The following is a 15821-nucleotide window of genomic DNA, read 5'->3' on the forward strand; positions in this document are numbered from 1 at the left end:
AATATTAGTAGACAATTTGTTGATAACAAATCAATAAGAAGAAAATCTGTGGCTTCATAATGAATTTGAAAAAAAGGATCTTTATAGGATACATTAAATTACTACTAGTAGATTCCAATTTCTTTTATGTGGACTGCCAAAAAATATATAAAATTTTAGTATATCGATTTTATTGTTCCTAAAAACTTGAAAAAAGAAGAACTGTATGACGTTTTTCTTGTCAAGATGATGAACGTCATTCAAGGCAAAGGATAATGTCAAGTCGGTGGTTTCTGTTGTGTTAACAAGTTATAATGTTTTTTAATTTTGTTCTTTTACATTTAAAAATATCTTTAATCAAAACGTGTGGATAAAATATATTTAACAAATACCAATCATCTGTACTCAACAATTTGACGTACAAATCAGAAGAATACATTAAAAATGTAACAGTGTCTATAACGGTACCAGTAAATCTTGAACCCAGATCTGGTATTTCCTAAAGGATGAGATAAATTAAACCGGTTTCTCACATCTGCACGACATAAATTAATGCTAAATATAATTTGAATATTTAAATAGCATTAAATAAAGGCGTGATAAGATAGAGTTTTTTGAAAAATGGATAATCAAAGACCTGAGGTTACTTTTTTATTCCAATTTGGACTTATCAGGGATGCTGTTACAGTTCCGCAGGCCTCTTTGAATCTCAAAACTATCAAGAATCTCGCAGTTAGCTTTCTTAACTCTAAGGTATGTATGTTTTTGTCAAATAGGTTATATGGAATTGGAGAAACATAGTTAAAAAAATATAGGATTGTGCTTCTGTTTTAGATCCCAGATCATGGAATTAATAAATTAGAAGATCGCATTTTATTATTTAGACATGCCTATAACTCAAATAATATCTTACAATTGATTAATTCTGCTTCAGAAATCTTAGACGAAACCTTAGTAGAAATAGTTTTAACTGGAAAAGGTATTGTAAAATTTTCTCTTTAGTTTAATTATATGTACATCTTATTCAAGTTTTCAATTTTTAAATGTGTATGCCTAGTTTTGTAGATTTATGAGAATGTTTTTTAGCGGTTACTACAAGCTCTTCAGTACCAGATATAACTATCGTTAAACCCCATGCTTTGTCTGTACATTCATACAAAACTCCAACATTCTGTGATTTTTGTGGAGAGATGCTCTTTGGTTTAGTTAGACAGGGACTCAAATGTGAAGGTGAGGCATTAATGAGTTATAAGTAGAAACATTTGTAATTGTCAAAACTATGTATTTATTTTTCAAGGTTGTGGCCAAAATTATCACAAGAGATGTGTTGTTAAAGTTCCAAACAATTGCTCTTACACTCTTTTGGATGATACTGAAAAACGTCGTCGATCGACATCGGCGAATCTCCAGGTTCCTAGGAGTCCTTCTGGAGGTTCAAATACTTCACTAGCATCAGCAAGCTCCACTCAAACAGAGGATAGTGGATTGGTAAGAATTGCTAATTTTTTCACAGGAGTTACATTAGATTGAAACCTTTTTAGAAAATTTTAAACAATGTAATTCAAAATTGATACACAATTGTAAAAATTAATTTTTTTTAAACTGATGTCAATGTAAATTAAGGATTATTTTCAAATAGTTGGTTTCAAGGTTTTAATACTGCTAAAAATCTTTTAGGCTCACTTAAAATTAGGTTTCTAATTTCATCTGAATCCATCTCATCCTTTATTTCTGCTAGCTTCAATTACTTTCACTTAGGCTTCTCACTGGAGGTGATTAATTCCTAATCCTAGGACCCTCATCGTCCCATAAGTTTTCAATGGGTCAGGACTTATTGTAGATTGAGCTAGAGCTGCAATTCTCTTTTCCTGGAGTTAATTTTCGACTACTCTAGCCACGCATGGGTATACATTAATAAAAATGTCTTAAATTTGTGGTTTTAAGAAGTCTATTATGTATTGAGCAGTTGTAAGATGACTTCCCTGAATTCTAACTAACTAATACACTCAAATATCTCCCTAGTTTGTATTTTCTTGGAGAAAATGTATTATGAAAAAATGTTTTCATTGTCGCCAGTTTAAATAATTTTTACAGTCAATTTTGCAATTTTAAAAATATGCATTAATTGTTACAGAAAATTTATTGACTCGTTCCTTCTACAATTTTTTTTTTTGTTCTAATTTTGTATGTTTTAAGATCAGTATTTTGTATTTTGGTGGTAGGACAAATGAAATATGCTCTCTTCATTTAAAAATATTAATGAGGGCTATCGAGTTTGATTTTGCCACTGGTGGCGTTGATGTAGGTTGAATTTTCCGAAATATCATGTTTAATATTCCAAAAACCGTACTTCTTTTTATATTTTTCTCTGTTTTTACTTACGGATAGCGCCAAATAGTGAGCATGAAAACGATAGCCGTCATTATCAAGTTGATATGTTTTCAATGACATCTTATTCCATTTTGTTTTGTCTTTTTGCGCATTAATGATTAATGTAAAAATGAGATTAGCTGATATTTTTATAGTATTATATAAATCCGTCCTTTTGTAACAATATTTTTTTAAGTGTTGGTGATGGTTTAAATTTCGATAAACATATTTATGTAATTTTTATTTTATCATTAAACATTTTTATTTTATTCATTTTTGTTTTATTCCAAAAAAAGTGTTCAGTTTATTCCTTTTCCTCTCATCATTTTTGTAATTATTTTTATTGTTCCATCGACAAAAGTTTGTTTTAAAATGTTCTCTGATTGTGGGGATGATAGGAAATTGAATGGAAAGCTCAACATTTTTTTTGGAATAAAAATATACCGTTTTCTATCATCTCTGAAATATTGAGAGCATAAATACACTCCCCAACAAAATTAACACATAATTTCTCTTTATTAAATTTGAACAAAAAATATCCAAAAATGCGTTTGCAACAGAATGAAAACAATCTATCTTAATATTGTTTATTTCATCTCTAGTCTACTTCAATTAGCTTATGGTAATTTTACTTGATTTTTACCATATTCAGTTGAGAATTGTTATGAATGAGAAGAAATATTTTCAATGTCACCCCATGCCATTACGGATTTGCCACCAAAACAAAAACAAAAGAAGCAGGGTAAGGGGAAGTATCAAAAATACTTTCTCCGATACCAAAACAAATGAAAATACAAATTTTTCCTAAAAGTAGTGATTTGCATTTGGGGTAGAAATATGAACCATAACACAAAGATGAGATTTCAAAACAGGTAGAAAGTGAAACGAGATTGAACAGGATTAAAAATAATACATACAGGAAGAATCTAGGAACAAAATTTATAAATACTGAAATTTAAGAAGTGCAACAAAGATGGCTTGGGCATGTTACTGGAATGGGAGGAATACAAAATGATTAGAAGAGTAAATGAAGCAAAAACAGTAAAAAAGAAAAAACACAAAATGGAGAAGTCAAAATAGAGGCAGAAAAAAGGAACATTGAATGTAATGGAATAAGATGGAAAGAAATGGAGGATAGTTTGGAGAGAACAGTAGCAGCAGAAGACCCATGGGAAGTATCAAAATTTATGAAGCGCGACTAAGAAGGTTTGGGCAAGTTACTGGAATGGGAGGAACACAAAATGATTACAGAACAGAAAGAAAACACATGGAAAGAGGAAGTAATGGAGAATAGCTTGGGGAAGTGATACATCCCTTCGAGTGTCTTTTATTTTAGTTATCTATTCAATGAGTCTAGGACTCTATACAGGATGGCATTAACATTAGTCCGCTGTTCTATACTGAGACACATAGACAAAAACTAACTCATCTGAGAACATTACAAACCATCACTGGTGGTTTGCTCGGTCTAAATAATGCCTCAAGTCTAACTCTATAAGTTGTTATTGTCCTTAAAAGAGAAGTAGATGAAACAAACTTTTATTTGAACGGTGACTTGATCTTTGACTTGTTCTTGTCTTTCGGCACTTTAATTCTGTAGAAATTAATAATTGTATTATTTTTACTGTGTACTAGTGAGAAAATTAAATGTTTTGTTAAAAATTTTAACCAAACAATAAACTATATGTTACTTTTGTTGGAAAATGTATTTATAATTGTGAAAATATGGATTAGATCTAGTTGGAAAACCGATGCGGTGGTTTTGATTTATACACCTGAATGTGCACCATATTTCATTTTGTCACTTTTTTTTCAGTTCCAGAGTAATAATAGGTCGCCTTCGTTAGGCGGTAGACCAGTTTGGATAGAAAAAGAGATGTCCGCGAGATTAAAAATCCCCCATACTTTCGTTCTCCATACTTATACGCGACCGACTGTGTGCCAATATTGTAAAAAGTTACTCAAAGGTTTGTTCAAACAAGGTTTACAGTGCAAAGATTGTAATTACAACGCACACAAAAAGTGTCTTCAGAAAGTACCCAAAGATTGTACTGGAGAGCTCCCTAGAGATATATCAGGTGAGAATATCTAGGAATATTTATTGGGAAACTTATTGTTTATATTTTTTCAGGAGGTTTAGAAAACGCCAGTAATTGCGCTAGTATAGATAAACATTTAAATTCCGCCTTAGAAGAAGATACGAATACTGCTAAAGAATCTTCTAATACCGATAATGATAGTAATAAATATATTGAAGTTATACCAGTTCATGATGACGACGACAACGATTTAACGCCATCCAGGTACGTTTTATCCACTTATTACTACGAGGGGTGATAAAAAAATACTGTAAATTATTTTATTAAAAGTAAAGATACCGAATTGCTTTCATCAGCTCTATTGTGGGGAGTCTTAGGAACGATGTCAAAATGTTTTTCTATTGTTTAAAAGAGGTGGAAGTCGCTAAATCTGGTGAATAATGTTGAGGTGGACTTTTAGCAAGCAAAAACTCACAAATTATGAGCAGCTTGTGGTATCAGACGTTGTTATAGTGTAGAAGAAAGCTGTTGGGTCATTTTTAAATTTGCTATCTTCGCAAACTTTCTTGTAAAATTCAATAAAAAGTTTTTGTACATCTCCAGATCATTATTTTGTCCTCAACTGATTCATTTTCATATATAAATCGATTAGAACAGTTGTAAATTTAACTTAAAAGAGTTTAATAAAGACAATTTTTTTTAAACATCAGACTTTATTGTACTAGAAAGTAAAATTTTTGGCGTGAATCTTAGTACAATTGGGAATCTGGGAACAGAAAATAATCTTATGGGGCTAAATCTGGCGAATAGGGTGCATGAGGTAGAAATTCAATTAATTTTGGCCATTGCAATAACGGATATGACAGCTGGTGCATTGTCTTGTTGAAAAAACACTGTCTTGTTAGCCAAATGGGGCAGTTTGTGCTTGATTTCTTTGTTCAACCGTTGCAATGACTCTACTTGCAGATTGAATAGTCTTTGCCTTCTTTGGAGCCTGTTCTCCCTTTTCTAATTCAGTTTTCATATTGGTTGAGCTAAGGCCGTTCAAATAGAAGTATTGAATCACATAACGATGATCAATTTTTTCTATGCTTACAAATTAATGGCTGCCAAACAAATACTATACAACGTTGTGTCTTCAAACTTGAAATATATACTGTATACATTATGTAATTTCTAATATAGTGGTATTTTTCAAGCAACTATTGCCATCTTTAGCTCAAGCTTGGTACTTCTGGGACCATTCTCGTATTAGGTATCATTCTAATATAAAATTACGTTTGTAGGAAAAATTTTGTTCGCAACTCGTATACGAAATGCTTTAGTAAGTAGCATTCAGCGTCAAGATCCAAAAATATCGATCTAGTGATTATATTGTATGGTATATCATGGTATAATAAAGAAAGTGAGCTGGAGTAAAAAAAATGTGACAATTTGATCTGTGGTCGAAATAACATATAAAGAACATATCATAAGTCAGTTTATCATGAAACACATATAAAAAGGTCTTAGAAGTAAAAAGTTAAAGATATATTTTTTTGCTTGGAAAATCGGTAATTTCTTTTAGGGAATGTGTATTTATTGACAAGTACACACTGTATAATTATAAAGGATAACAAGATATTTGTTTTTCTTTTATTCTAAGCTACAACCAGATATAAAAACTAGAATACATAATCTAATAACTATATGTATATATGTGTAATCGCCTTCTTTTTATTTTTTTTTTATTACAGAATGTACTGTAATATGTTAAATTACGTTGTCAGTTTGAGTCCGGGAAATGATACATTACATCGTTAAATAACTTTACCGGACTTGAAATTAAAATATTTTGACGAAAACAGTATTGAAGGCCGATACAGTAACTTTACAGGACTGATATACAAAAAAGTTTTTTTTCTTCAAATTAAGCCAACTATGACATATGTCTCTAGACATTTGAAGGATTCAACCGCTTCATAACATTAGTTACCATTCCATTATACAGTGTGAGTCTGTATATTTGATTAAATTCCACAGTTCAAATACTATTTTTTTCTATCAATTACTATTTTCAATCGCAATTTTTCGAGTACAATAATATTGTTTACTGGGTGTCCCAATTTAAAGGTATGACGTCATCTACAAAATAGATCCTTTAATTCCTTAATACTAATCAAAAGCTTCATCTCCTAATGCTCTGCTCATCCAATAATAGCAAGGTAGATGCCTTGATTGCTTAATACTGATCAAAAGTCTGTAATTTGGAGTAAATGTAGCAGTTCAAATACTAATTTTTATCAAAAAGTTCGGACCCGTCGATTACTGTTTATAATAATAATTTATACTGGGTGTCCCACTTGAAAGTCATCAGAAGATTTGAGAGTATTGAGGATCTAAAAGCACTAATAAGTGCAAATTAGAAATGTTTGATTGCGTTTTGGATTCTCATAACTAGTAATTTGCTTTCTTGAAATAAATAAAGTCAATCAATAATTCGTCACTTTTTAAATAGGGCAATTAGGTATTTACACACATTTACAATAATAGTTATTAAATATATATTTAACAAAATTAACGAATGATGCTAAATTGGGCCATCCTGTATATATTATCATTGTGTATAAAAAATGGCTGTTGGATATATTGATCAATGAGTTAGATCAATTAAAAAAATAGTTTCATTGAATTTATTCTGAATTACAGACTCCCTATGTATATTTGATTATACTAATAACTTATTTATGTTAAATTCGAATACTGGTACATTATTCATTCTCAATCTGTTATGTAAAAATGAAAAGTTTTTTTCTATCGAATAATATCAATATTGATATTTGGTTTATGTTGTTTTAGTTCTTCTTCTTCTCCAAGTGCCAACATTCCTTTGCAACGAATAGTTCAATCTGTCAAACATACAAAACGAAGAGGCTCTAAAGTTATAAAAGAGGGCTGGTTAGTCCACTTTACAAACAAAGATAAAACGGTAGATGAATAATTAAATAAAAAAATTGAGTTATTCTAACGAAAATTTATATTTTAGATAAGGCGACATTTTTGGAGACTCGATACAAAATCCATAGTTTTATTCCAAAGCGAACAAAGTTCCAAGTATTATAAAGAAATACCTTTATCTGAAATATTAACTATAGATACAGCTAGGATCAAACAAGGAGGTACAAAATTATTTGTTCACATTGTATATGTCTATATTATATTTATTTTAGACTGTATGCATTGTTTTGAAATAAGAACAACCAATATCGACTATTTCGTCGGACAAGATCCTCTTTGTAACTTACAAGAAGGTAATATGGTAAATTTACCACCACCCGATAGTGGTGTCGGGGCATATCTTGCCAAAAGTTGGGAAAGCTCCATTCGTCAAGCGGTAGTACCCGTACAAGCCAACCAACGTAAGTAAAATGGTCAAATTCTATTTCTATAATCTGATACAAAACATACAGTGTGTCAATTTAAAAACGTATTTCGGTCCCTATAGAACATGCAAAAACATACAAAGCTACTACATGCTTATCTTTAAGAGGGGTAGTTTCTAGATGCAGCTCCAAATCTCGATACATTCTCGTCTAAACTATGAAAGTTATAAGAAGGTTTGAAAACTTGAATTTTCAATGGGGCAAATATGTATGAATGGTTGCTAGGATGACAGTGGTTCGATCCGAACACCCAGAATAACTTTTTTTTATTTTATTTATTAGAACATGAAGAAACTGGCGCCAGTGAAGAACAAATAACTGATATGAGTCAGTTATATCAGATTTATCCGGACGAAGTACTTGGTTCTGGTCAATTTGGTATAGTTTACGGAGGTGCACACCGAAAAACAACCAGACCCGTTGCTATCAAAGTAAGTTAATAACAAAACAATTTTTCCATATAAATTTGATGTTGAAATTTTGAAGGTAATCGACAAACTAAGATTCCCAACCAAACAAGAGGCTCAACTAAAGAACGAAGTGGCTATATTACAAAATTTGTCACATCCAGGCGTCGTTAATCTCGAAAGGATGTTCGAAACTCCGGAAAGGATTTTTGTTGTTATGGAAAAACTGAAAGGTGATATGTTGGAGATGATTTTATCACACGATAAAGGAAGATTAACGGAAAGGGTTACTAAATTCATTATTACACAAGTGAGTTGTTTAAATGTCACTGTTTTTGTATAAAGGAATTTCTATATATAGAAAAGCTTGAAGTTACAGTGAATTTTTGTTGCGATCCTAACAGAATCATATCCTTGGTGTAGCAAACAAATTTTTTTGTTTCAACATTGTTTTATTAATTCAGATAATTTCTTCAAGAGTAATACAATAAGTCCAACGCTTTTTAACCTCATCTTTCCTTGGAGCACGTTTTTAAGATCAGTAAACAGTCAAATCTGGGGAATATTGTGGGGACAGAAGCACTTGTCGATTAGCCGTACAGACATTTTTCAAATCATTGAAAATCCCGGTGGATTTACAAATAAGAAACTAACAGCAATTTGGTCATCGGGCTGGTTATAAAAAAATAAAAACTAATCTTGCAGTCTCAGATATCTCAAGTATCAGTTTTTGGCCACACTGCCACGGGTTTTCATCGAATAGCAATCTATCAGCGATAGCGGGATCAGTCTTATATTTTCAGCTTATTTGCCAGCCATTTCTTCATTGTCATTTTGTTCCAAGTTATCTCCTTTCTCCCTTTCCAAGTCCATCTCCACCTTATCCACGTCATTATGTGGGCTTCCTTTTCCAGAACAGTTTCCATTCTTTCCTATCCTGTATGATTTGTTTCATTTTCTGCCATCTTAATTTCTTGCGTCCAGCTAGAATCGGTGTCTCAATTGCATTGAATCTCTTTCAGCTGCTCCAGTTTTCTGGTTTATCTCTTCTTCCAATCTTTTTGTGTTAGTGCCATTCCAAGGTATTAAAACTTTCGACCTGCTCTATATTTGATTCGTTTTACAAAATTTTTTTATTAATACTGATTGTATGTTAATTTTGTAGATACTTGTAGCTTTAAAGCACTTACATAGTAAAAATATCGTGCACTGTGATTTAAAACCGGAAAATGTACTTTTGAGTTCCGATGCCGAGTTTCCTCAAGTGAAACTTTGCGATTTCGGATTCGCTAGAATCATAGGAGAAAAATCGTTCCGTAGATCTGTAGTTGGCACTCCTGCTTATCTAGGTAAATACGCTTATGTAAATATTGGGCTAAACTTCCATAATGAGAACACGTTAGCTTAGCGTTTTCGAAGACGTGAAATCCATTTATCTAAGTCCCAATACTTCCGGTTTTGCCAATAATTAGATTATTTGACTTACATTTCGGTTTTTCGAATTGGGTGTATGAATTAAACGAAAGATTTTATTTTGGGGGGCTATTTTTAGGAGATGGGGATAAATTCAATTCAAAAAGCCGAATAGAAGTCAACCAATCCCATTATTGGTAAAACTGACATTTCGAATTTCGATAAATGGATTCTACGAATGCGAAAGCGCCAAATTAGCGTGAATTATTCATAGATAGATACGGATATTGTACAGAAATATATCGAGCTAAATCAAATTATTATTCGATTGTGAATGTGTGTTTTAGCACCTGAGGTACTTCGTAATAAAGGTTATAATAGATCTTTGGATATGTGGAGTGTGGGGGTTATAATTTACGTCAGTTTGAGTGGTACGTTTCCCTTTAACGAAGACGAAGATATAAACGAACAAATTCAAAATGCTGCTTTCATGTATCCGCCCAATCCTTGGAAGGAAATATCTTCAGATGGTAAATAAAAATTACAATTAGATTTTATTTATTTTTTCTCTAATTGTTCATTTTCTCACGTTTCAGCTATTAATTTGATAAATAATTTACTGCAGGTGAAACAGAGAAAGAGATATACTGTCGATAAGTCACTGGTTCATATCTGGTTGCAGGTAAGATTCGGGTCTGGTACAAATTATGATAAAAATTGGTTTAATCAAACTAATTATTATAAAAAATATTGTTTAAACTTACAGCATTTTATATTTCGACCTGCTTATCTCTATGACATTTTGGCCTGTGTGATTTTTTTTGTTATGTCCTTAGTATAATTGTCATGACCTAGCCTAACAATGTATCGAAAATATCACTATTTTCTTACCTAACTTTTATTATTCTGTTTCCCCATAAACAAGGAACTTTTGTTTGTATTTAAATAGAGATCTATATGATTCTATGGATTTTCTTTCTTCTGTATGGTTGCCAAAATTCCAAAATGTAAATGAATACCATCTGCAGACGATAAAAAAAGTTATACAGACCTAGAGCATTTTTGTGGTATTGGTGCAAGACTTTTTAACTTCTGGTACTTATAGCTCCTTGTTGGTGGAACAATACTTCTCTTAGAAGGTATAAGCATTTTCATCACAATTACCACCTGGGAAATGATGTTTTAACCAATTAAGGATCTACAAGATAGACTTTGATAGACCTAGAGCATTTTTGTTGTTTGGTGAGAGATTTTCTAAAACTTCTTGGACATATACGTCTAAATTTGCTGGACACTACGTGCCCTTGAAGATATAAGATAAGATATAACATCATAATTACTATAGTCTAGGTGTCAGATTGTAAAGGCCATCTAGGAAATGATGTTTTGTTGAAAGAAGGATCTGCAAGAATCATGATAGGCATTGGTATTGCTGAGAGACTTGCTAAAACTTAGACTTATGCTAACCAAATACCCTAGAAGATATAAGCACTTCCATCACAATTATCATAGTATAGGTGCCAGATTACAAAGGCCATCTAGAAAATAATGTTTTGCAGTAATTTATCAAATGCTGTTCGTCTAAATTTTACATTAAATATTAATAATCACTTGAAGAGGATTTACATGGTGGAAAATAGCATATGTAGGTTCCTCCCTCCCCCCAGAAAGGGGAAGGAATACCTACACAGGTGTGGTGCTAATTTGAAGCAAGATACAGGTTCCGATATAGTAGTTGAGATGAAGAGAAGCGCCAACAAGAATATTACATTGAAGTCGCTAGTGTCAAGACTAAATGAATGGATTCGGTCACAAAAATATTAACCAGGAGTGCTCAATATAAAGGAAAGGGATTCACATTTTGAGGTTATGTTTTTGACACGTCCTAATTGTTTTGTTTATTTTAATCTTATGATTTTTATTACATTTTTAAAAAAATTTTTTTGAATAATTGTGTTTTGTAAACTGTATGATGTATTTTTGGACGTATGCTGGTTTCTAATTTTTTTTATAAAAGTTTTCAATACGGTTCCAACTTAAATGAACACACTGTATAAAAAATAAAATTATTATTTTTCTAAATATTCGAATGTTATTTTTAAGGACTACCAAACGTGGTGCGATCTGCGAACCTTAGAGAATCAGGTGGGCGTGAGGTATTTAACGCACGAATCGGATGACCAACGTTGGGAACAATATAGAGCCGAAGTATGACCCGAAAAAGGATGGTTGCATTCGATTAAAAAGTGCCTTCGGAGTATGCGCACTTAAATATAAAAAAAAAAGAGAAATCTGATCGCTCATCATATGTTATATTAGTTCATATAAAATTTGGTTTGACCTAGAGAAAATGTTTTTGGCTTTTAAAAACTCACTTGCAGTTTTTGAAATTTTTTCTATTAACGCCTCTACCACATACAAGGTTATAATTAGCTGGCTCAAATTCTAATATGAAATAATCATCAATTTTAATGATTTTAGGTCTGGTCTCTTTTATAGAAATTATTTTTGACTCACCTTCGATGTTAATCGATATATTACCTGGCATTCACAACACTGATTCATACCATAACAAACAAAGATTTCCTTTTTTAATGTAGATCAAAAAACAAAATCCAATTGACGATGAATGAAGGCGTAAAATGATAACAAATGCAATCAAAACATCCGAAATGTTATCAAGTGGCAACACTGTGTACTCTCGTCTTTGCGTCGATCGTAAATATCCTATCCGACGATTTGGCTCGAACCTTTTGACGAATTAGGATATGATTCTTTACGAGTCGAAGAGAGGAAAACTCCACTGCCAGATGAAGATCTCATGATGGCCCCAGTCACCTCGTCAATGGAATCCAACAGTTATTCTTCCGTGAAACCGTTATCGTTTTGTCCCGCTCGAATCAAAACCAGCTGCAGATTCGATCGTTCCTCCGATTTCGCGTAGCTAACACCTGGTATTACTGCCGGTGGCTTTTGCAGCCAACTTGTTCGATAGGCGTAGAACCAGAGGTTCTTAGCTCTCTATTTGTTTGCTCAGAACCCTCGAGAGAAAGAGGAGGATTTGTCATGGTCCCTGTACTTACAGGGACCTTGGAATTTCGCCAAGTTTCCCGCAGGCATTGCTTGCGACAAATTGTATTTAGGTTTTAATGAAAACTGAATCTGCACTAGCAATAACGATGATGGTGCTGTTTAGTTGTAATATTTAAAAAACAGTATTTTTTCATTTTAATTGCAATTAGTTAATTTGGTGTTATTAGAATTTGAGTGATAAATAAATTGTCGATTTGAAATCAGTTGGTGCTGTTAGATGCCTTGAATAGTGAAAGACAACCCCAATATTTAGCGTTTTTGTACATTTTTTCTTCGGTCAAATTCAAATAAACATAAAACTTGTACTTCCATATTGCTTGTAATACTCAAAGTTTAAAAAAATGATATACGCAGTTTTAGGAAAGTTACTTAATTATATTATAAAAATTAAGCATTCCTTTTTAGTATTCTTAAATTATTTAATTTATATTTATAGATATAAAAATCTATAATTTTTTTCAATTTTTATTTATAAAATTCTAGCAATAAATGATAATTAACACTTTTAAAACACTTTGAACTCTAATAGTGATTGGAAAATACAATTTTCTATACCTAATAATATCCAGCATTATTATTCTTTAAAACCAATATAAATTAAAATATTTTTATTTCTTTTTACATTCTCATTTTTATTCTTTTCCTTATAAAATTGAGCCTAATATACAGCCTATTTTGATTCAGATCTACGCTACCATCAACTTTAGAAATCCTCTACAACAAGAATCTTCATATTGTAATGTTTTTCTTATTTATTCATACAATTTCTATTCGTAACACTATACACACACTTAAACACCTTATATTAATTCATTTATCACTAACAATTAACTAACTTGAATAATTTAATTCAAATTCTTCGATTACTTTCTATTTCGGTCTGTTCACTACGACTATTTATTATAAACTGAACTAAACGCGCTACAGAAACTCCTTATATATCCCAAAAGAATTCTAAAAACTTCTAGAAAATAAATAAATAGAAATTCTTATAAGTGATTCAAAAGAAACAATGTAAATAAACAGCCTTCTATATAAAAACCAAACATCAAAGGCGGTGGCGGATTTCCAATTATATGCTCTATTTCGGGTCAGATGCATTTCTCTACTATCCCTTTGACTTGTTTCAAGATGTAATTAGGTTGGTCAAAATAAAATATAATATACATAAATATATTATAAGGATGTAATAGAAAAAGTAACTTAAATATTGAATCAATGACTGGATACATTTACATCGGTAGGAATTGTTGGATCTGCTCTGTCCTGGGATTCTCAAAACACAAACAAAAATACTTTTATCAAAAACTGGGAAATCAATAGTAGGATTTGTGTGTTCATGGTAGAGAAGAAAGCTACTAAGTTGATATTACTGGAACCATTGGAATATTCATACATCACTATATCAACACTCATTATTACACTGTCTTACCAAGTTACCATCTTCTGTAAACAGTTCATCTTCAGTATTGTACAGAATGTGTTCTGTATGAAGTAAGAGCCTGACACATTATTCATGTCTCTAATTCATACGAGATTTTAAGTGAGTAACTAATAATAGAATAGATAGTAAACGCAATTAAGATGAAGTATTTATGAAAAATAGAAAGAATAACTAGGATGGATAGAATGAAATTATAAGAGAGAACCATAAACTGGTTTGGACATTTAAAAAGGATGGAACAAGATAGATTAACAAAACAAATATGGAAACTAAGAGGGTCAGACAAAGAAACATGGAAGGAACAAATAACAGATAAAGGAAAAAGAGGTAATAGACAATAAATCAAAAGATGATAGTGGCACAGGACAGGAGAAGATGGAGAAAATAAATGTGCAATGTGTACCCTAATCCAAAACTACAAAGTTATATTTTGTCATTGGCTGTATTTATTTTGATATTTTTGAGAAAAACCCCGTATTTAATAATCGAAATTAGATTTAAATATTTATAACACAAATATATGTATTTAAAAAAGCCTTTGAGTTATTGTATTACAATGCCTCGCAGCATCTTTCAATTTATGAATAAGATCTAATAATTCAACAGAGTTGCAAGTAAAGTGATAATTCGTTAAAACTTTTTCATCTACTGCTGAATCATACTGCTGTCCGATTAAGCATATTCTAAAAAGGGGTCCTTCTGAAGCATCAACTTCACTCGACTACAAAAATTATTGATTAATAAAATTAATAATAAATAAATTCAATTCTTACTTTAACTATATAGTCTATTTTCCACTTAACGTCTATTAGATGAGGTAAATAGTTTCCTATACTCAACAAAGATATTTCTAATCTTTGTTTATTTTTGGCAAAATAGTCATAATAAATATTAGCTCTCTGAGAAGATAAACCACATTCTTCTTGTAAAAATGCAAATATCTCTTCTTTACTGCTACTTCGTCGGGCAAATTCACTCGTTATTGATAATAAAGAAGCATACAATTCTGTTATCAAGTCTGGTTTGGAGTTGTGTAAACTACTTACACCTAGAAAAAGAGATAATTTTCATAAATGTAACCATTTAGAGATTCAAGTAGTTGCTAACTGTGTATTTCCTTTTTTTCCGTCAAAACATGAAAGCAATTTTCTAATAACTTTTTGAATACTTCGTCGTTAACTATTGTAGGGTTTTTAGCAGTGCTTACGGACGACTTATATTTCTGTAGATTCTCCATAGTTTGTTTATTTTCAATATGACAACATAGTGGGACTGGGGATTATCTCTGGTGACAGATGACAGATCGTATAACAATTCCATAGAAAAATATAATATAACCATTGAGTTAATATTAGAGCTAGAGCGGCATCCAAATGGAATTGTACTATTGGAAGATGAAGAAAAAGTATCAGCTTACCACTCTTTACACTACACTATTAAAATCAAACCTTGTTATTTTCCTCTATATTATGAAGGGTGGAGATGAGGAATTTGGAAGAAAAGTTGAGAAAATGTCCAACTTAATACGATAAATAACAGTGCAAAAACCTTCCATAAAGCGCCGGTGTAGACAAAAGGTATGGTATAATTTTACACGATTTGAAATATGCCGAGTTAAAAAATTAAGTATCATAGTTCATTATTGAAAATTTCA

The 15821-nt window shown here is 31.4% G+C and overlaps 2 protein-coding genes across 2 annotated transcripts; one reads left to right on the forward strand and one right to left on the reverse strand.

Moving 5' to 3' along the window:
• Window positions 1-237: 237 nt before the first annotated feature.
• On the forward strand, window positions 238-13120 carry LOC130900657 (serine/threonine-protein kinase D3). Its single transcript, XM_057811405.1, has 15 exons — window positions 238-732; window positions 814-958; window positions 1066-1209; window positions 1277-1467; window positions 4166-4427; window positions 4481-4652; window positions 7227-7356; window positions 7414-7546; window positions 7598-7786; window positions 8093-8241; window positions 8297-8527; window positions 9383-9566; window positions 9978-10160; window positions 10227-10312; window positions 11734-13120. The coding sequence occupies exons 1-15, from the start codon at window positions 601-603 to the stop codon at window positions 11842-11844; spliced, it is 2442 nt and encodes an 813-aa protein (XP_057667388.1). The 5' UTR covers window positions 238-600; the 3' UTR covers window positions 11845-13120.
• A 60-nt stretch (window positions 13121-13180) lies between these two features.
• LOC130900658 (COMM domain-containing protein 3) lies at window positions 13181-15486 on the reverse strand. Its single transcript, XM_057811406.1, has 3 exons — window positions 15275-15486; window positions 14941-15215; window positions 13181-14888 (listed from the first exon to the last, which is right to left on the reverse strand). Exons 1-3 carry the CDS (start codon window positions 15402-15404, stop codon window positions 14694-14696), a joined length of 600 nt encoding a protein of 199 aa, XP_057667389.1. The 5' UTR covers window positions 15405-15486; the 3' UTR covers window positions 13181-14693.
• Window positions 15487-15821: the final 335 nt, after the last annotated feature.

This window comes from Diorhabda carinulata, chromosome X, assembly GCF_026250575.1.
Source record: "Diorhabda carinulata isolate Delta chromosome X, icDioCari1.1, whole genome shotgun sequence".
In the NCBI taxonomy this organism is placed as follows: domain Eukaryota; kingdom Metazoa; phylum Arthropoda; class Insecta; order Coleoptera; family Chrysomelidae; genus Diorhabda; species Diorhabda carinulata.